Source organism: Astatotilapia calliptera, chromosome 20, assembly GCF_964374335.1.
Source record: "Astatotilapia calliptera chromosome 20, fAstCal68.1, whole genome shotgun sequence".
Taxonomy (NCBI): domain Eukaryota; kingdom Metazoa; phylum Chordata; class Actinopteri; order Cichliformes; family Cichlidae; genus Astatotilapia; species Astatotilapia calliptera.
Genome location: NC_137441.1, coordinates 35104631 through 35126095, shown reverse-complemented (window position 1 = coordinate 35126095; position 21465 = coordinate 35104631). Strand labels below are relative to the sequence as shown.

The following is a 21465-nucleotide window of genomic DNA, read 5'->3' as shown; positions in this document are numbered from 1 at the left end:
TATTTGCTAAAGGAGTGTCACTTAAACTCGAAATGTAAGTCATATTTTCTGTTTAAAGATTGACTGTCAATCTGTTGGGTGCTCACTCTCTCTTACACAGTTTTTCTGTGTTATTACTTAGCCAGAAAACAAGAAATTTAATATAAAAAATAAACAGGAAATGGATGCTAAGGTTTTTTTTTCAAACAAACAAACAAACAAACGATACACTCTAAAAAATATTAAACAAGCATTTTTAGAAATACTGTTAAGAAAAGACAGAGACAGCATCTGTTTACGCAAATTACTGACTAAAGGTTTCATAGATTAAATTTAGAGACACAGTCACAGCAGCAGGATATTGCGAAATCACTGACATTAGGGGAGAGGGAAAAAACAAAGAGTGTTGACCTGAGTGTTTGTTATGGTCGCTGACCTCTAGTGGCTCTCCCTCTGTCAGAGTTTTTTTTCTCCCTTTCCTGTGTTCCAGGTCTGCCTCATGAGCCGCAGCTGAGGTGTATTGCAGCTCGTCAGCCACGGCATATCTCAAACCGCCACGCCCCTTCCACTTTCCCCCATTTCTTTCTTTCTTTATTGTGAGCAACGGTGTGCCTTTACAGTGGTAATTGGTTAATCACAGTGGAAGCAGGTAGGGGTTCTCTGCCATTTTTGTTTCAATCGTTTTCTCCTGCTTTTGCTAGACAGGGAGCTCAGCCATTGTATTTTGTTTTCGGCTAAAGAGTTCTTGGTTCATTTCTTAGTTAAAGAGGGTGTTTTATTTGTTGTTTTGGCCTTGGAGACCCTGAAGAAAAGAGCTTCCCTGTGTTCATCTTTACTTTAGTAGTTTTGTGCAATAAATCATGTTTAATGACATTTTTCAGTAGTTTTCTTTTTCACTTTGTGTCCCCCCCACCCCAGTTAACACTTCGTTTCTAAGTGGGGCATAACAGTATCCTACTAAAAATACATACAAATGAAACAACTTAAACAACAAAGACAATCATGTGACACTGGGCATTAGTTTACAAAGCCATTTTTATCAAACTGGAACTGTTTTGCTGTAGAATACTTGCTGCTATATTGTGACTTGCAACAACGTACCTTTTTCTTAACTCCATTTTTTTTAGAACCCGTTTAAATAAAATAAATAAATAAAAATGCGGTGCTTCACAAGCTGAAGCTATTTATTATGTAACTGAAGATTTTCCTTTTCAGTGTCAACATTTTGCAAATCAGTTTGAAACGCTTTGAAAACAGTCAAAAGGCGATTTACAAGTTTCCAGAGAGTTGCTAGAAACACTACAAGCCACAAACATAAAAAACAAAAAAAAGAAAACAAACACCAACCTTGGATACCAAAGATCATAACTGGGTAATCCACCCAGTTCTTTTGTCAGTAAAAAACAAAATAAACAGTTTGTCTTATTTTACCCGAGCAAAACTATTTCTCACACTTCATTGACTGGTCATGCATTTGAACCTGTTCTTAAAGTAGAAGATTTCATTATGAGTTTTAGCATTCGTGGCTGACGATGAGTAGCGGAATTTTTCATAGGCTTTTTGTACGTCTGTTTTACTCCAGGGTAGTATGATCTTTGACGCGTGACTCACAATGACGTCACTACAGGAGCCAATGTGGAGGTGGCCAAGAGCGTCGATGAAGAACTCTGCAAAAAGAAAGTATTCCATTTTCCACAAGCCTTGATTTTGTGCCACTTTACTTTTTTTCATTGCGAAGAAACTCATCAATGTAATTTCTACAAGTTCTATAAGTTCTACACAAGTAACACAAATTCCTTAAGGATTATTGAAGTATTGTGATTCTGATAACAATTAATAACTCACCTAGATGGGCCTGCCGTGCGAGGCGCGGGTCAAATCCAACCTGCTGCACTTTGACCGTCCGCGCCATGAAGAAGTTGATGACAGCATCAGCTACCACGCAGTTGGGAAATCCTTTGATGGCATGGTGGTAGCCAAGTCTGATATGTAAGCAGTCACCCTCGTTTCCGCCATCCTCCACCGATATGGTGTGACGATAAGTTGCAGTGTAACCTGTCACCTCTCTGACTGCACCACCAACCTGAAATCAGTAAGACAATAATGTTAAGGCAGAAAAGATATGCATGGTTTCAAGAAGCAATACGTTGACTAGGCAACCATTGCAACTTGGATCTGGGCCCTATTTCTGGAGTAGTGTTCAAAAATTTTAAAAATTACAGAAAAACAAAGAAAAACAGTCTGACAACTGTGAGTTTCTTCTCTTCAAGAAAGGCTGATCATTGATTTAGGGTTGTGCGTCAGTACGGAAAGAAAGCCATTGTTAGCAGTTTTCAGTTCGAGCACAAACTGATAGAAGCTGGCTTAATCGACTTTGTGAATGTTGCTCCCCAGTTAACCATGTGCATGGGCAGCCATAGAAAGCTATGATTAGCTACCAAACCTGGTTTTACCAAGTAAAATGCTAAATCTGAGCACATTTTAATGAGCACTAAATAGCTGACCTTTGCTTTTCACTGGTAGTTAACAAAGTTAACAAAACACAGCTTCACAGTTTTTCCAAATGTTTTCTGGAACAGACCAGGTTTCTTTTTTTGGAGACCTGAAAAGCACTTTGGATCAACTCCTGTGGCTTTAAATCTGCTGTAGAAATGACAATGACATATTTTATTCAAGCATTTTCATAGTTCATTTGAGGTATATTTTTGTTGTTCCAAAAAATATATATTACTTAACGCCTTTCAATAGGTAGAATATATCATATGACTGCCTGAACACAGTCTATAGGTAATCGGATTGCTGAAACGACTAACTGAGCAATAACATTTTGAAAATCAAAGTTAAGCTATGCTGAAGATATAACATCATCTATTACAACTGAATCCTTACTTTCACTGTTGTATGAGTTATTCATATCTCATGTAACTGCATATTCTTTGCCTAGCTGAAAGGACTCTGCCAGTGACCTCAGTCTCTGCGCAGTCTCTGGGTCTGTCTGAGGGATTTTCCTCCTTTAGTATTTGTTTTCTTTTGCTGCTTGTTCTCTTTTTTGTGCTTCTTCCATATGCGGACATAAAATGGTGTTATCACAGTAGAGAATTTCCTTTCTACGAACTATTTCCAGTGTTTTCATTTCCATCTGGAAAATCCCTTTACAGGATGTCTGTTTCTGACTCACACAGCCTGTGTGTCAGTGCTCAGAGTTGCCCTTGAATGGAAATGTAAATAATAAAAAGAAATCCAAATGTTTTGCAAAGTGCACATATGAGAGAATAGTAACTTGAAAAGATTTCCAATTTTGGCCAATTGATAATGTCTACAGGAGCTGATGGACAACCAATCCCACAGAGGGTACCCACTCACAGCCCCCCCAGCCTCCACCCTCCCCCAACTTCCTCAGCCTTTGATGTCAACAGCATTCTTTTGCATTCAACAGTTGCAGCATTCCTGTGTCCTTGCTGCTGTTGATATCAAGTGCAGAGGAAATAAATAAGACAAAACAGAAACATAGCAAGTCATTCACAGCTTGGGGAATATTTCCTCCTGTGAGCCTGAGCAAAATATGTTTTGATCTTTATTTTTTTGAAAGATAATTTAACTATTTTGCATGAAAAATAATATCTTACAATTGCTTTTTCCCCCGCAAAATTGTGATTTTGAAAAAAAAAAAATCGTAAGTCTTTTGTAGTGGACATCGGGTCATGTCTTGATCACAGGATGATGTGGTGTAATGTAATGACATCGTTTCCATGTGTGGATTTCTGAACATTAGAACTGCATCTGAACACTAAAACATAATTTTAAGCAATAACTTCTCATAGTCAAGCTTTTTGATTAAACTTCAATCTGCTGACCCAATAGTCACCTAAATGTTGTTAGATCACATCACCCATGGCACCAATAATGGTCATGCGTGGTATGACCGAGCTGAGTGAGGAAGAACTGTGGAAGATGAGTCACAGTCAGTGCTGAAAGGAGATGGCACTAAAGGCACTAAAGCAGGAACAGGAAAGCAGGGGCATAAATGACGACATCCAGAGCCCTATACAATACTTCTTATTCATTATGGATAAGAAGTATTGTATAGGGCTCTGAAGTTGTGGGAATTGGTTTCTCAAATGCCATACAGGACAGCGGCCCATCTTTCTATGGTCTCAGCAGATTGAGACAGCCTTGTCGCATACTGTTTAAGAGAGGTCTCACCTTCCAGAGGTCCCTTACCAGAGACATCAAGATCATTTGTTACTTTGATCTTAAAGAGTCTGTCTTAATTTACTGAACTGACTAAAACAAAGAACCAGTAAATGCAGATTCTAGGTTATCTGAGTTTTTCCACAAACACTGGTATGTTTTCAGTTTAAATGCTATCTACAGAGATGAGCTGATCTGTCTGTGTTTTATGTGCTTTGACATTTGTCTTTCTCAAACCTTTACTGTTTGATCTTATCAGAGAGCTACCACTCTTGGCAGTTGTGACCAGGTGTTCTGCTTTCATGTTTCATGCAGATTTCTATATGGTTGAAACTGAACTGACAAAGACAGGAGATGTGTGTGTCTAATGCAGTTATAGCCCCAGAGGGGCCGATGGCGTGATATGGCAGCCTCGCTTCTGTCAGTCTGCTCCAGGGCAGCTGTGGCTACAACTGTAGCTGCCTCCACCAGTGTGTGAATGTGAGAGTGAATGAATAGTGGTATTGTAAAGCGCTTTGAGGGCCCCAAAAAGCGCTATATAAATGCAATCCATCATTATTATTATCATTATTATTGCATACTATGATACTAACTGCAGAAATCAACAGTGTAAATAGTTAAATAAATCTAACTTTTAGTTGATGTTTTTAATCTGTCACACTACCAGGCCTCACTTCCACCCCGTCTGAAATCCTACACCATAGTCCCCTTACCAAAAGAAAAAAGACAAATCACCCACAACCTGCCTGAATGAGTATCGGCCAGTAGTTTGATACTCACCAATTTGCCTACAGGGCTAACAGGTCTACTGAGGACGCTGCTGCTCTCCATGCTACCCTGTCCCACCTGAAGCAGAGGAGCTCCGCACACCTCTTTATTGATTTAAGCTTTGCCTTTAACACCACCCTCCCTCACAGATTGGTGAGCAAGCTGTTGACCCTAGGACTCCCATAATCCACCTGTCTATGGATTAAGGACTTTCTGACAAACCGGACACAAGGGTGGGTCCCCACATTTCCTCGGCCATCAGCATCAGCACCGGCTCTCCCCAGGACTGTGTGCTGAGCCCAATGCTCTTCACACTATACACATATGACTGTGCCCCCGCTCACCACAGTAACACCATCATAAAATCTGCAGACGACCCACTGTGGTCGGGCTCATCCCTGGGGGAGGATGAATCTGCCTACAGGGACAAAGTGGAGCAGCTGACAGCATTGTGCAGGGACAACAGCCTGCTCCTGAACACAACCAAGACAAAGGAGATTGTTGTGGATTTCAGAAAAAAGAAAATGGACATTAAACCTCTTTACATCAATGGAGATGGGGTGGAAACATGGGCAGAAATCTGTGCCATCAGAAACTGAATTTGAATAAGGTAAATTTGAATTGCTGAGATTGAATCTGAATTGTAACTTGAATAAATGCTTTTGAAAACTGAATTTGAATTAGTCTAATTTGAAATTGAATTTTATATTTTGAAAATGAATTGATTTGCTTTGAAACTGCATTTTATCCTTTAAAAATTCAGCTCTCGCATAATTTCAGTTTCACTTCTCACGATTCAGTTTCAGTTCTACAATTCAGTTTTTTGGAACTTACATCCGGTTCCGGTTCAAGCGCAGATTAATAGAACTACGTTTTACTAGCGGACCGAAAGTGTTACTGACGGGAATCTACAGCGTCTTGAGCTGAATTAAGACTTCAGAAGTCATTCGTCATGTCGAATGACCAGCGGATAAACTCTCAGGTTGGTAATAAATGTACTACATGTATAAGAACAAGCGTCATGTTAACAAATTATAGCCGTACGGTAACTTTTATGCTTATTGTAGCTGTTAGCTAAAAACGCTAATTTAGCGTAGTTTGCCCTGAATTCAGCTTTGACAAACAAATATGATCGACTGTTTCTAGTAGAATTCCAAAGTTGTCATCTTGTACCCTCTCAGAGTACCCCCTCTGTATCCTTGCAGAGACCCCTACAGTAGGGAAACATGCAAAACGGTGTCCAAACCTTTGTATTTTAGCTTTATTTATGTCTTACACAGCATCCCAACTCTTTAGCTAACTTAATAACTTTAGCTAAAGTGAATAGTTAGTCTAATTCATTAGTGCAGCATTACTGGATCACCTCTGTTTGAAGTGATATAATGTGATATACAACTATCACTGAAACAGCAAACTTTGTAAATAAGCAAACAACACTTCTCATTCTCTAAACGTTTGGCCACAGCTGTAGATTACACTATCAGTGCTTGTTCATTCTTGAAAATAATTACATTTCTAAATTTACTTTGTGCATTTACAGGTAAACAATATCTAATATTTTATCTAAATGACTGCTTTGTTTTTGAAATGGGTGAAGAGCCTGAGGCCGGTGACAGTCCAGTTCTACTCTTAAGTACATCCTTACGGTGGCTCACAGGACAAGGCCACATTCCTGTCCTGCCAGAAGAGAAGAGAAACTTCAGAGTCTTCATGCAGTTCAACCACACCTGTCATATTCCATATGACAGGGGCCTCAAACTCCAGTCCTCAAGGGCCAGTGTCATGCAACTTTTCCATGCCCTCGAGGACTGGAGTTTGAGACCCCTGCTGTATGGTGTTCATGCTGTTTTCTACCCCACAGTTACAGCATGTCTGACTGCCTGTTCAGCATATGCAAAAATATATGATGAGTTTAAGCATGTGATGACTAAGGCCTTCCATTATGGTCCTATCGTTGTTCTATTGAGAGCATCCTGTGCTACTCCCTCTGTGGTTTTCCAGCTGCACGACATATAATTTCGTTATACTTGTTACAGTGATAAAGGTGTGTGTGTGTGTGTGTGTGTGTATAAAGGTTCTTATTTAGTTTTCTACACGTCTTCTCATTCATAATGATATCATGTCTTCTTCTGACCTTTCACCTCCATGTTCCAATGTCTGACTTCCCTTTCACAATTTTAAGTAAACTCTAGACTCATCTGTCTCTCTTCCTCTTTAAGTATGGACACAGGTTAAAAATCTATGGTAGTGGTTCAGAGTTACCGAATTAAAGTTTTGTTTTGGAAGGTAAAGTTACCGTAGTTTTCTCAAATCCCACTAAAATCCAAGTTAAGACAAAGACATTAAAGAAGCGATTTGGGTTTTAGCAACAGAATCATTTAACTTCACTTGTGGCCACAAAATGTGAAACATATCAATTCCTGTTATTCTGAAAGGAAATGTCACGTACTCTGTTAACCCAGCCTCCACAAATGTGGTAATAGAAAGCCCAGAGATGGACTCACAGAGGTTGACTCACAGAGATTGCACAAATGGTGCTTGACATAGAGCTTTCAGATTCACAAGAGAACAAGATGGCGCCGAGTATGGCAGCCTCGTCGCGAGCTCCCCCAAGCAACAGCTTTTTTCTGTGTTTAATTTTACTTTTCCTTCATTTTTTCGCGAGTAGCACATGTCTCCTTGTGTACGACCGACAAACCTTACTGGACATAAAAGACGGTCTTTCTTATAACTTTCCGGAGTTCAAGTTTTGCAACACGGACGCTCCGTTTGCAGACCCCCCATTCATCTCACCTGAGACGCCTTTGTTCTCTGGCCCTGGAGGCCGCAAACGCCGACGCAGAGGGAGAAGATCTGGCGCTCTGGTTCGACTGAGACGGCGCACTAACAGACCACCGTTACCCAGTTTATTACTGGCTAATGTGCAGTCTCTGGAGAACAAGCTGTGCGAGCTTCGGGCACGGATCTCATTCCAGCGAGAGATGCGGTACTGCTGCGTGATCTGCCTCACAGAAACCTGGCTATCGGACAAGGTACCGGACTCCGCAATACAACTACCGGGGTTCTCTGTGCACCGCGCAGACAGGTCACAGGATCTTACTGGGAAAAGCAGAGGTGGTGGTGTGCGTTTCATGATCAACAACAGCTGGTGTGATTATGCGAACGTGCACCCGGTCAAATCCTTCTGCTCACCGGACCTGGAGTACCTGATGATTAAGTGCCGGCCATTCTGGCTACCGAGGGAATTTACAGCAGTGATTATTACGGCTGTTTACATTCCCCCACAAGCCGACACTGACCGTGCACTCAGGGAACTGTACAGCGCGATCAGCAGCGAGGAAACCGCACACCCAGAGGCAGCGTTTATCACAGCCGGAGACTTTAATAAGGGAAACCTGAAGAAAGTCTCACCCAAACTCCACCAACACATCCATTTTAACACTCGTGGAGATCGGCTACTCGACCACTGCTACACCTCTTTCCGGGACGCGTACAAAGCCCTCCCCCGCGCCCCATTCGGCCAATCAGATCACCGCTCCATCCTGCTCCTGCCCGCCTACAGGCAGAAGCTGAAACAGGAAGCTCCAACCCGGAGGGCGGTGCACTGTTGGACGGACCAATCGGAGTCTCCGCTGCGGGACTGTTTTGATCACGCGGACTGGGAAATGTTTCACGTGGCTGCTAGGGACATTGATGAGTACACAGACTCAGTCTGCGGATTTATCAGGAAATGCGTGGAAGATGTCGTCCCATCCAGAACAGTTAAATCCTTCCCAAATCAAAAACCCTGGATTAACGGAGATGTTCGCGCGGCACGGAGCACCGCCTTTGCCTCCGCGAACACATCGGACTACAAACACGCACATTACCAACTCCGGAAGACGATCAAAGCAGCCAAACGTGAGTACAGGGACAGGGTGGAGCAACAGTTTGACAACCCTCGGAGTATGTGGCAGGGACTCAACACGATCACAGACTTTAGAGGGAAAACCAGCACACCGCAGACCACGGCCTCTCTGTGTGAGGATCTAAACGTATTCTACGCTAGATTCGACACAGCGAACACCATGAGACCGGACAGTGTGCGCACCGCGGATGACGTCAGTGCGCACACTGTGTCTGAGGAGGATGTGCGGAAGTGCTTCAGGAAGGTGAACGCGCGCAAAGCTACTGGTCCGGACGGGATTCCCGGCCGCGTCCTCAAGTCATGCGCGGCTCAGCTGGCTGGAGTGTTCACGCACATCTTCAACCTTTCCCTCTCTCTGTCTGTAGTCCCAGCCTGCTTCAAAATGGCCACCATCGTCCATGTACCCAAATCCTCCACCATCTCCTCATTGAACGACTGGCGACCTGTAGCCCTGACCCCCATCGTAAGCAAATGCTTCGAGAAGCTGGTCAGGGACTTCATCTGCTCTGCACTACCCGACTCACTGGACCCTCTACAGTTCGCATACTGCCACAACAGGTCCACTGATGATGCCATAGCCCTGACACTACACACTGCCCTGTCACACCTGGAGAAGAGAGACACGTATGTGAGAATGCTGTTTGTAGATTACAGCTCAGCATTCAATACCATCGTTCCCTCGAAGCTGGACAGGAAACTGCAGGATCTAGGACTGAGCAGCTCCCTCTGCAGCTGGATCCTTAGCTTCCTGTCTGACAGACGCCAAGTGGTCAGACTGGGCAGCATCACCTCATCCCCCATCACACTGAACACTGGTGCTCCACAGGGGTGTGTACTGAGCCCTCTCCTGTACTCACTCTACACCTACGACTGCACAGCCACTAACAGCTCCAACATCATTGTGAAGTTTGCGGACGACACTACAGTGGTGGGTCTTATCACCAACGGTGATGAGACGGCTTACAGGGAGGAGGTCAGCGCCCTGACCCACTGGTGTCAAGACAACCATCTCACCCTCAACGTCGCAAAGACAAAGGAGTTGATAGTGGACTTCCGGAGGTGCAGAGAAGTACACACCCCCATCACCATCAACGGCGCTGCTGTGGAGAGAGTGAGCAGCTTCCGGTTCCTTGGTGTACATCTGGCTGAGGATCTTACGTGGTCAGTACACACAAACAAAACAGTGAAGAAGGCGCAGCAGCGCCTCTTCTTTCTCAGGAGACTGAAAAGATTCGGCATGAGCCCCCGCATCCTCAGGACCTTCTATCACTGTGCCATTGAGAGCATCCTCACTGGATGCATCACCACCTGGTATGGCAACAGCACCGCCTACAACTGCAAAGCTCTCCAGAGAGTAGTGCGGTGCTCTGAACGGATAATTGGAGGTGAGCTTCCCTCCCTCCAAGACATCTACAGGAAGCGCTGCCTGAGGAAAGCGGGGAGGATCATCAAGGACTCCAGTCACCCCAGCCATCAACTGTTCAGACTGCTTCCATGAGGAAGGAGGTTCTGCAGCATCCGGTCCCGTACCAGCAGACTGAGAGACAGCTTTTTCCATCAGGCCATCAGACTGCTGAACACGTCATAGACACCTCAGCTTTACTACTGGAACTTTAACATTATGCACTCCATACTGTACAGTAACGCCACTGTTTTGCACATGTCTCACTCTGTATATTTTATTTTATATATTTTATTTATTGTTTACTCTATTTAATTTGTAAAATATGTGTACACACACACACACACACACACACACACACACACACACACACACACACACACACACGTAGAAAAATATTTAGTATACACATCCAGAAAAGCATATACTATTATATATTGTACATATATTTATTAGTTTCAGATGTAGCCATTCTTGTATTTTGCTTGTTTACATTATTGTATTTTGCACAACTCTGTTGCTTGTGAAGCTCGCACACAAGAATTTCACTCACATGTGCTGTACCAATGTACCTGCACATGTGATGTGACAATAAAAGTGATTTGATTTTGATTTGATTTGAGATTCATGGCACCCACAGAGGGGAAAAGTGAACTCAGAATCAGAAAGGGTTTTATTGCCAAATGTTGAGCAGGTTTACAACATTAGGAAATTGCTGCGGTGCTTCAGTGCAAACATACTGTCATAAATTACGCTTAAATAGACATGAAAATAAGAATAAGAATTAAAAGTGCTAAGTAGATAGATATATACATGATATATACATGAGTGCAGGTAGTGATCAGTGCCAAACATGGAATGATGCAGTGAACACAGCGTAGGGTCATGTGTTAGTGGTGGGAACAGTCATGCGGTTATTGTTCATGTGTCCGACAGCAGAGGGGAAGTGCTGGGTTTTTAAGAGGATGTGGAATGAAACTTATTTTTTTTTAACATTTTGCCTTTTCAGAAAGGACATTTACTGGTAAAAGCACAAATCACCACACACCTTCAGTGTTGGGGAGTAACGGAATACATGTACCGCCGTTACATATTTAAAATACAAAATATGAGTAACTGTATTCCGTTACAGTTACCGTTTATAAAGGTGGTATTTAGAATACAGTTACTTTGTTGAAACTTATTGAAACAATAAGTTCCGTTGGAGCAGTCTTTCAACGCCTCTCTCTGTCTCTCGCTAGTGTAGCCGGATGGGCTACTCGCCCTTCTTTTTCTCTCTCGCTCGCTCTACCACCCTCGCTCTCTTTCCGCTGCACTCGCTCCTTGTATCATGTGATTGGGTTAATTAGGAACCCACCTGCATATTGATTACAGGGGGGTGTTTACCTGTATAAAGGGAAGCCGGTTTTTTGTTGGATCATTCCTCCCGAGCTTCTGGTGCGATACAGCAGTAAATGCTGGCCTATTGGTTAATTTACCGATACAATCGGATTATGTGACTGCTACAGGTAGGCCTCCTTTCGACCTCTTTCTCTCAAAAGTCAGCAACTGGTAGTCATAATTCTGTGGCCCGCTACAGCGCGGCTGTTTCTCTTTCTTTACTCCAGCTGTGGTGGAGAGACGCGTTCACAGTACAGTACAGCGCCTCCAGTCTTGGGGTAAGCCCGCTTATATTATAGCTGCTAGTATTTGTAAATTGGAGACGATTAAGGTTATCTTTGCCTTTTTTTGTTTGTAGGGTTTGATTGCTGCTGCACCTTCTCAGGGACCAACTGCCTGATTTTTAAGCAAAGAGTCGAGATGCCTGCCTAGCTGCTGTCTTGTCTTGTCTTGTTTTTATTAAGTAGGCTCACTTTTTTTTTTTTTTGGTTCGCCTGGTGTTCTTCTATTTTATTTTGGACTGTTGCTCGTACCCACGCTTCTGTGATCGGGCGGAAGTGACACTCTGCCCGAGCGTCGTGCTGAGACTCCAAATCGCCTGGGTTGCCGGTCTCAGCCGGTGGGGAGCCAGACCGGCCTACGCCTGAGAATAATTATTACCAGCACGAGTGGTAGTTTGACCCGTGGGGTATAAGCCTTTCCTGTGTGTGCGTGTGTGATTTCTTTTATTAAAGTGTGTTTTAGTTTTTTGATGATCTGTAGCGAGCCTGACGCTCAGTGTCCTTTTTATCCTTTTAACATATTTTTCTGTGTTTTATTTCAGTGAACGGAGGACGAGCCAGTGGCCCTGGGACCTCAGGTGGTGGGTTGTTTTCACACTTTCTTTTGTACAGCACTGGGTGGGCTGCAGTGATTCTTTTTGTGTGATTTTTCTTTTGGTTCCACGGCTGCTGGTAAGTCCAAGTTCCACGATTGTTTTATTTTTTTACTGTAGGACACTGTCAATAATGACGCTACATCTTGACTTTTAATATTTTATTTATTTTTTCTATAAATAAAACTGTTTTAGTATTGGAAGCCAACCTGCCTCAGTGTGCATCCTTGAATCTGTGCGGAGTCCTTTTATTCCTTTTATCTATTTATCTTAAATATATTTCCTGGGGGTGCAATTCCCCTAGGTGGCGTTGTCAAGTTTATTATTTTGTTTATAACCCCGCCGACCACTTGGTCACAATAGCAAAGTTGACCCAGACAACAAAGTAAAGCTAGTTTTCGGCTACGAGCCCGACGTATTAGCCAGAGGTCCCTTTACTACGGTTCGGAGCCGCGGACCTTCAGTAACAGTAATAAATCACAGCAATTAGTACATTCATGTAGTTGTAAACAGCATGATAATATATTATTATTATTTGCATACCAGATTGGTGTACTGTTAATTTGATACATGGTAAATAATCGGTTAAAGTTTTCTAAGTTTAAGGTAAGGGCAGAGGTCAGTTCCTGTTTTGGGAAAAAAGGTCAGAAGCTGCTCATGGTGAATGTCAAAGAAGAAATAAAAAGTCCTAAGTTCCAAATACACCGTTTGTCTACTTGCAGGCCAAAGTGGTATGTTTGTTTATATTTTGTGAATTTTATATTGCAATATGTTTGCTGAAATATAATTTCCTTGTACATATGCATTCACCAGTTCTACGGTGTACCTGTGTACGTTAAGAGAAGCACAGTAAACATCAGTAAAGAAGAACTCTCGTGCCTCTCGCGTATGTGTGCAAGCCGGCATACAAACAATTACATTGTTTGCATTCGTTGCCTGCATGGTAGAACACCGTGGACAGAGAGGACAAAATGTGTCAAATATACAAATTATCCATCAAAAGTTGTAGCATACTCCAATTTTTCCCGTTATTTATTGCAATTTGTGTCATGAAGCCCAGTGAATAGCTTGAAATGGTACAAAGGTCAGTGGTGAACTGCCAGAGGTTTAGAAGGAAAAAAAAAAGGTAAGGTTACCCAAAACTGAAAAATAATGTACATTTCAGAATTATACAAAAAGGCCTTTTCAGGGAACACAAAATGGGATAACAATTTAAAGCTGTTCTGCAGCAATGGAGGTTGATCAAGCTTTGAAAGCTGGTGCTACAAGTTGCTACAGGTTTTCCAGCTTTTCTGGATTACTTACAAACCCCCTCTGTCTGCATAAAAGCAGTGTTGAAACACACTGTGGTACCATACGCTCGTGAGCATCAGTTGAACAGTATTGTACTGCAGAAAGTAGTGCGTTGCTAGCAAAAAAAAAATCTTTCCCACAGAGACTTTGCAAGGAACGTCAACGTGTGCGTGAGTACAAGTAAAGGGACTCAGAAACTGGGACAAACTGACAGGAAGAGGTCTGGCAGACCCAAAGCCACAACAGCTTTTGTGATAGGCGGCTAACAGGAAACTGCATGACTTTCAATTTAAAAAAATAAATAAATAAAAAATTGGGTTTCCTAAAACTTTTGACTGGTAATTCAGATCTACATCACCACTGCACTTCTAAAACTGGCACCCAAGACTTGTCATCAGGGCAATTTCAGGGAAAAGAAATGTAAAACGCAGTCACCATTTCCCTTCTGCTCCTGACTATAAGTAATAAATGAATGAATAAATAGAAACATACAGTGGCAGAAAATTATGACACGAAAAGGAAGTTAACTTGTATTTTACAAGTTAAGCTTGTAAAATGGTAATTCTAGTGATTAAATTTCTTTCAGCAACAACTGAATATTCTGCTCATAATCAAAGATTGTAAGGGCACAGTGACATTGCGCTTTTCTAATTACTAGTTTGCATATTTGCATGAAGTTTCAGGCCACTCCTTTAAGCTCACTTTAAAAACAAAACAAAACAACCAAACGAACAAAAACAACTGCATCGTCTTACCAGATCCAGAGTGGTCTTTTCTAGGATGTCCACCATCTTCTCCAACTTGGTGTTTGCAGTAAAGATGAAATCATCATCCACCCAGAGTACATATTTGGTGATTACCTGAGACACTGCCAGGTTTCTACCTGCAAACCAACCCTGTATAAACAAAAGCAATCAATAATAGAATAACCACAGTAAAAATGGCAAAGCAGGATCCTATTTGAGGAAGCAGGTCAAACTGACTGAGATGAGCAACTCTGAGTTTTGGTTCCAGAACAGTTTTGGGCAGAGAGAAGAAAGCGATTATCAGGGGAGCTCTGATACTAGGATTCACCATAGCAACAAGGAAATAGGTGGCACAAACTAAAGATAAAAGTATTACGTTTGAGGGCATTTTTAAATTGAATAAAAAACACAAAAACAAAGTAAATATGTTGCATTTGGGTCCTACAAATAAAGTAAACAAGGTGGTTAAAGTGAAGCAGAAGGGGAAGAGTTGGAGACCAACTCAGATTGTTGGAGAAAACCTGCCAGCAAGCAGGTTAAGTTCACAGTCTGTTATTCCAGTTATTGAAGTTAACTCTCTTTCTGGAACTCCCAGAAGAGTGTCCTTCATCTCAGGCTTAACAAACTCAGAGTTTTTCACTAACCTTGCTTCCTGGAATAGGGCCCAGGTCATTACATACAGAAACAGTAACTTGTTTACCTTTCCAAATGGCATAATGTAGTGTTCAATATGAGGACCAGTCACGGGCTGAGGGTGTTCATTATCATCTGCTATCACAATAGTGACGGTGGGATAATATTTTCTTATGCTGTCAATGAGATCTTTCAGTTTGTCATAGCGCAGAAAGGTCTTGGTGGCGATGGTAACTAGAGCTGTAATATTGTACTCTAAGGGAAACAAGAACAACAAATTAAATACTCATGTGACTTTTAAACACTGTGCATCAAAAAGCTAAACTTTACATGTGTTCATAGTAACTGCTCACGAACCTTTTTGGTATCCCGAGTTGTAAAGTTTCGGATTGTTTCTGTGTTCAATTTTGATGGTGAAAAATGACTGGTGATCTTTAGTTGCAAACTGAACTGCAGAATGAAACAAACAAACAAAATGATAAAGGCCAGCTGCAGAATTTATGGGCAGTTATCGTTGTGAAAATAACCTTTGCACATGAAGCTGTAAGCTGCATTTGCCTAAGCACAGCCCCGCCCTCAATGACATGTCTTAAAAAAACCCACTGGAGAAGCCTTCACTCACCTACTTCATTGGCTTTTAAACCATGTGGTCAAGTTGAATTTCTATTGGAACCTTCTGGACAAGAATATTCCTCAAACATTACATTGGTCAACTCCTTTTTATTTTTGTTGTGGTCAGTCCTATTTGTATATATTAGAGCTATTTCTTATACTTTATAAACATTGTAATATATCGATTTATTTAATTTAGTTCTGAGTATTCTGATCTGATTAAAGTAGTTTCTTTCTTGTCTATACAAGTGTGACATATGCTGATGTTATCATCAACTAGGAGCTGAAAAAAACTGAATAGTACACTTACATTTTAACTTCCTGAAATACATAATGAGTCAAGAAATAGCAGTAAATGTAAAATGCACACGGCTGTCAGACTGCCATCTGTAACCTCCAGTTCACGGATATCATCTATCATTCTGTAATGGTTAATGCTTAGCTAGCATGTGTAAGCTCTTTAATCAAATACTGTCAATGCTTTAAAAAAATCTACTTGAGTTTAAATCTCCTTAAATTTGTATTCTAATGCCCATTTATTTATTTAATAGATAAGAAAATAATTGCTTGTATAAAGTTACGTACCAAACTTTGCCTTCCTTTCGTCTCATTGTGGGTGGGGGTGCACTAACTGTTTATATGTTCAAACAGGTTCATTCTACATTGCACTTTTAGTATCAGTTTCATATCCACATCATAGCTTTACTTGTGTCTGCTGTCTTCGGATGAAACACGATGTTTGTATAGGTGACAAACTGCAGTTGTTTGTTCAGAGCAGAGAGAAGAGGACTCGACAGAACCATGTTCTTCTCTCCCACTCCCTGGATGGAGACCATGTCCACCTTAGCAGCAACATCAAAACTTCCAAGTGTTGCAGTCAAAGATACCTGTTACAGGATAAGCATTGGTTGCAATAAAGAATTAAAAATAATCATATTTAAAATGATGACAAAAAAAAGTGCAAGACAATAATTGAGGCATTACCATGTGAACTGATCTTGTTTCTTCTTTAAGGGCTAAACCTGCAGAGAAACGGTTATTTTTGGAGACAAAGTGAAATTATATAAATACAAGATTTAAAAATATGCACCCATTTAAATAGCAGTTTTATTTCCTTTTTTTAACAAGAAAGTGCTCATGTAGAACACAGACGGTTAAGTTTTGTTTTGCTTTCTGTAGCTTTAAATAAAAAGACCACACATGCACTTAACCTTCCTGTGATTGTTCTGCATCCTGTATTATACCATGCACAGTGTTTTCAATCAAAGTAGGGCCCAGTGTAACTGACCTTTTAAAGGTAAAAGTTAGACTGGGTTTCAATGTTTTTTTGCATGTTAAATATGCCTTTACCAGGAATGATGATTGTCTTTAGGGGTCGCACCAGCACCCCCTGGGTAGGATACTGAAGAGGACTGTTGGCCTCAGCTACATTAAGCACATCTGCAGGATTGTAGGACCTTTGGAAACATGACAATGATATACACACACTACAACATAAAAGCTGTGAGTTTTTACAGTTGTAGTCTGTACACTTAGAGCAGTACAATTTATTTGATCAACTCAGGCTTGATAGTGAATTTAACAGGTGACATCTAAAAACCTAAATTCACGTATCCTCTTGTATATCTAAAATAAATAAAATATCTTACTTTAAAATATGATCATAGACAATTGCAGATTGTATCAAGAATGCCGTTCTGCTAAGTATATTAAAAGCCTCTTGGACGAAAAGGTTGCTTGATGTGGGAAAATTTCCAGATTGTCATCTAAAATCTTATAAACCATTCCTTATTTAATCAAAAGATGCAAAACATGCTTCACCTTTCTTGAAGGTTGTTGTACTCATCAGCTCTGTGCTGCTTTACACTTTCAGGATCAGGGTGGAGCTCCAAAAATGCTTGATCAAGATTGTGAGCCCACACGTGTGGAAAGAGCAGATTTGACAATGGTAGGTGAAAGGTTTCTTCATCAGCCTGGCATACGCAGGCATTTTGAGCCAAATGACTGTTGGAAATAACAAAGAGTTAAGTAATAGGAACAAAAACTTGAATTTAAAAGAAAAGGTCACACTTACACACCTTGCCATTTCCTCCTTTATGTGGTAGGAAATGTCCTTATAACCATTTGTGGCGTCTCCAATTTTCCCAGTGAAGAATTTTTTAATGGGCGTAACCTGGCTTGAGCTTATGTCAACTTCTTTGCTGCTAGGTTTCCAAAAATAACAGAGGGCGACCAGAAGAATTCCACTAAGCAAAGCAAGTTGAACACACTTCCTAGAACTGTTGTGCATCTAGAAAGAAAATTTGTATAGATATCATCAGGTTGATAAAGCAAAGTGGCTTGGGAGGGACAGACATTATGTGTTTCACACTGGAATTACTGTGTTTCAGTGGGTCATTGGAAACTTGAAATGAGCCTACACTTTATTAGTGCTCGATGGAAAACCTATCTAGGTGCAAGGCCGAAAGCCAGACATGCACACTGCAAACATGTGCTGAAGACTACAGTACAAAGTACTAAACCATAAAATAATTGAACTTGTAGACTTATAATTTCAAAGATAAAGTTTACCTAACTTTATTAGGACTGTCAAACCTTATTTGAAGACGTATTATGCTGCAGATGCACAAATCATCACGAGGAAATTATATCAAAACTGTAACTCCAGTATAGCTTTTTAGAGCTGCTCTACTACTGTACTGCTTATTTTGTCTTTCTTGTCAACAGGATGTGCTCTTTTTGAAGCATGTGGGTCTGCTGTTGACACAATTTTATGTGGTCTGAACTGGAAAATCATTGGTTGTGTAACCACAATCAAATTCAAATTTTATTTGTCACGTACACAGTCATACACAGTACGATATGCAGTGAAATGCTTAGACAACTGCTCGTGACCTAAAGAAAACAAAAAGGAAAAGGCTATGAATAGGATAGGAAATAAATATGAAAAATTAAAAAGGGTAAATTTAACTAGGAAGGAATAAAATATAAAAAAAATGAAGGTTAAAAATGAAATAACTGTACAACAAAATACACAATATAGAACTATATAAGAATGTATGAAGAAATATAAATAAATATATATATACACAATAACAGCAGTTTGTCGGTATCATAGTTTCTGTGGGATTTAATAAACAAAATCTACAACTACAGAACCTGTGTAGATAATCATTTGAAAGGCAGCAGGTCAAGTCTGTAGGACCATCTGTGATCGTTTGTAACCATCAATTAATCAATGTTGGTCTTTAATAGGTATTTTTATATAACTGACTGAGCTACATTGGCTGCTTCTCCAGCGGACGCATAATCCTAACAACTGAAGTCTGAATGTAGCTGTAAATGGTTATGTTTGTGAAAAATTGTAGATCTGCTTTCATTTAATGTTTCCACTTTCCAAGATATTGTCAAGAAAATACAGACTTACTGACTTGCCAATTTAAGATGTCAAATTTGTGCTTCCAAAAGACACAAAAGGAAGTGTTATCATAATTTAAAGGAAGGAAACATTTTTTATTAAGAAGGAAACACACAATGCAAAGGAATAGATCAGCCTGACTACAGTAGGGAAGTTTACTTAATGTCTTTGATTTATTTGGTCCGTATTCTTCCCTCCTAATTAGTTCTTACTTTTAGAAAACATGACAATATTAGTACAATTTTGCTGTGCTGACATTATCATTTAAAAACTAGAGCTAGGGTTAATGTGTAGTGTGCAATGTGTTTGCTCTTTCTGTCATATGGAGGGCAACTAGCATTGCATGTGGGAAATAACTATCATTTATTTACTTGCACTCAGCCACTCATCACTGGCTGATAGTATTTCCTGCTTTATAGCCTGAATTATTGGATATGTCAGGTAATGAAACTAGCTTTTCGTTTCAACCTTCAGGAGGAACAGGTTTTTACCACGCACTGTGGTTTGTTGGAGGTTGTTATAGTAGCTTCCTTGTATGGCACTTATTAACAGTGATCACTTATCAATCAAGTTTCAGACCGAGGTCTCACACTCAAACATGCCCACTCTCATCTCAGTATTGGATGAACTGGGGGATATACATGTAGCAATGATATTACAAATGAACTGAGTGCTTGTTGAAGACTTCTGCACAGCAGTGTTTAAAGATATAACTTCGCATTTTGGAGTGCTACTGTACTCTTTCTTTCAGGCTTTAGTTTCAGACTTTAGTTTACAAATCAGCAGGTACAGGATGTAACGCGCAACAGTTCTTATCTATATATATCTATATATATATATCTATATCTCTATATCTATATCTATATATTCTAGATAATTTTCTTTCTTTTAATTTATCCAGCTGAAAACGTAATATCTTGTATTAAATTAATATTTTATATTAAAACATATATTAAAACATCTTACCGAAATGGGATGCTGTCTAATTATTTTATATTTATTTACCTCTTGGTAGCTTATTTGCAGTACTTATAACCAGGCAAGGCAGCTTTAAAAACAGTTTCTGTTCTTATTGATCACTGAGTCACTTGACGCAACAGATTTTACAGAAAATCGTTGGGATGCAGTGGAACAGGAAGTTCAAATCATGGTCGTTTGAGGAATGTTTCTAGAACCTCGCTGAATCTACGAAGCTCTGAAGGCAAAACCCAGTGCTAGCAAGAGCCTTAGTCAAATCAGCTCAAAATTAACTAGATCCTGGTACACCACAACGCTTTTTTTTTTTTTTTTTTTTTGTTTGATAAATAAACTTGGGGGCTAAACGATCATTCAAAAATGTTAGTTAGTGTTTTTGGCAAAATGAGAATGCTCCGTTTCATATTTTCTTAGACAATTAAAACTATTTAGCACAACATATTCGCACACATTGTAGCCCCATTACAAAGGGAAATGAAAGAAAACCACTGCACTCTGAATATAACCAGCAGCCTGCACTTTTTCAGAAGATATGTGACAGTAGTACAGGAAAAAGAAATGTTTCTTACTGTTGCTGCTTCCCTGCGATAAAGACGTTCTTTACGGCGGAGAACTCTCCAACCAGCTTTGCATAGGGTGCGTTCACGTGTTTGTGGGTTCTAGGCTGTCAGTACACGTTACAACTGACAGCCACACCTCATTTACAAACCAACTGCTTCCGACTGGTCAAAGTGTAAAACATTTTCTTTAAAAAGAAGGCCATTTTTGAAAGGTGCGAATGTCCCCTGAATGAAACCTGATTATTATCCATTCAGTGGTTTTGTAAAATTCATGTGGTGCTATAGTACTGTTACAAATTAATATATTGCCAAAACCACACTTGTTTTTAAGCTCACAATTTACTATAGTAAGGGTTGAAGCTAAAAGAAAATATGTTTGGAGAGTCAAAGGCTTAACATATACAAACATGATTAGAAAAGCCTCGTCAGTACCTACAATAACTTAAAAGTATTATAACCTTTTGGGTCACACCAGCCAGGCCGATTACAGGTTTTGTCTGTGTTCCATTGCTGCTCCCTTGTGGGCGACACAGAGTGTAACTCTGCAGGCCACTTTGGAGGTCTGTGCCTGTCAGAGATTTACAGTTAACAGTCAGGTGAATAAACAACACTGAGACACTCGAGATAGTTAACGTGCTGCACGGGTGAAATACTCAGAGAGCAATCACACCGAACTGCAGTATTCGTTTATTTTCATAGGTTACATCGTCAATATGCAAATATAATC

General features: G+C 40.5%; 1 protein-coding gene across 1 annotated transcript; it reads right to left on the bottom strand.

Moving 5' to 3' along the window:
- Positions 1–1145: 1145 nt before the first annotated feature.
- Positions 1146–20892, bottom strand: b4galnt1a (beta-1,4-N-acetyl-galactosaminyl transferase 1a). The gene is made up of 11 exons (XM_075410366.2): positions 20748–20892; positions 17864–18075; positions 17607–17789; positions 17136–17242; positions 16770–16807; positions 16492–16672; positions 15531–15623; positions 15241–15428; positions 14550–14690; positions 1825–2062; positions 1146–1646 (listed from the first exon to the last, which is right to left on the bottom strand). The coding sequence occupies exons 2-11, from the start codon at positions 18073–18075 to the stop codon at positions 1435–1437; spliced, it is 1593 nt and encodes a 530-aa protein (XP_075266481.2). The 5' UTR covers positions 20748–20892; the 3' UTR covers positions 1146–1434.
- Between the last annotated feature and the right edge of the window lie 573 nt (positions 20893–21465).

Bases quoted from the DNA above. Each gene is read 5' to 3' on its own strand.
- b4galnt1a (XM_075410366.2), bottom strand. From the start codon at position 18,075: ATGCACAACAGTTCTAGGAAGTGTGTTCAACTTGCTTTGCTTAGTGGA. The intron at 17,790-17,863 runs GTGTGTAAGTGT...TATTTCCAACAG, and splicing joins ATAAAGGAGGAAATGGCAAG to TCATTTGGCTCAAAATGCCT. The intron at 14,691-15,240 runs GTAAACAAGTTA...TTGTTTATACAG, and splicing joins ACATTATGCCATTTGGAAAG to GGTTGGTTTGCAGGTAGAAA.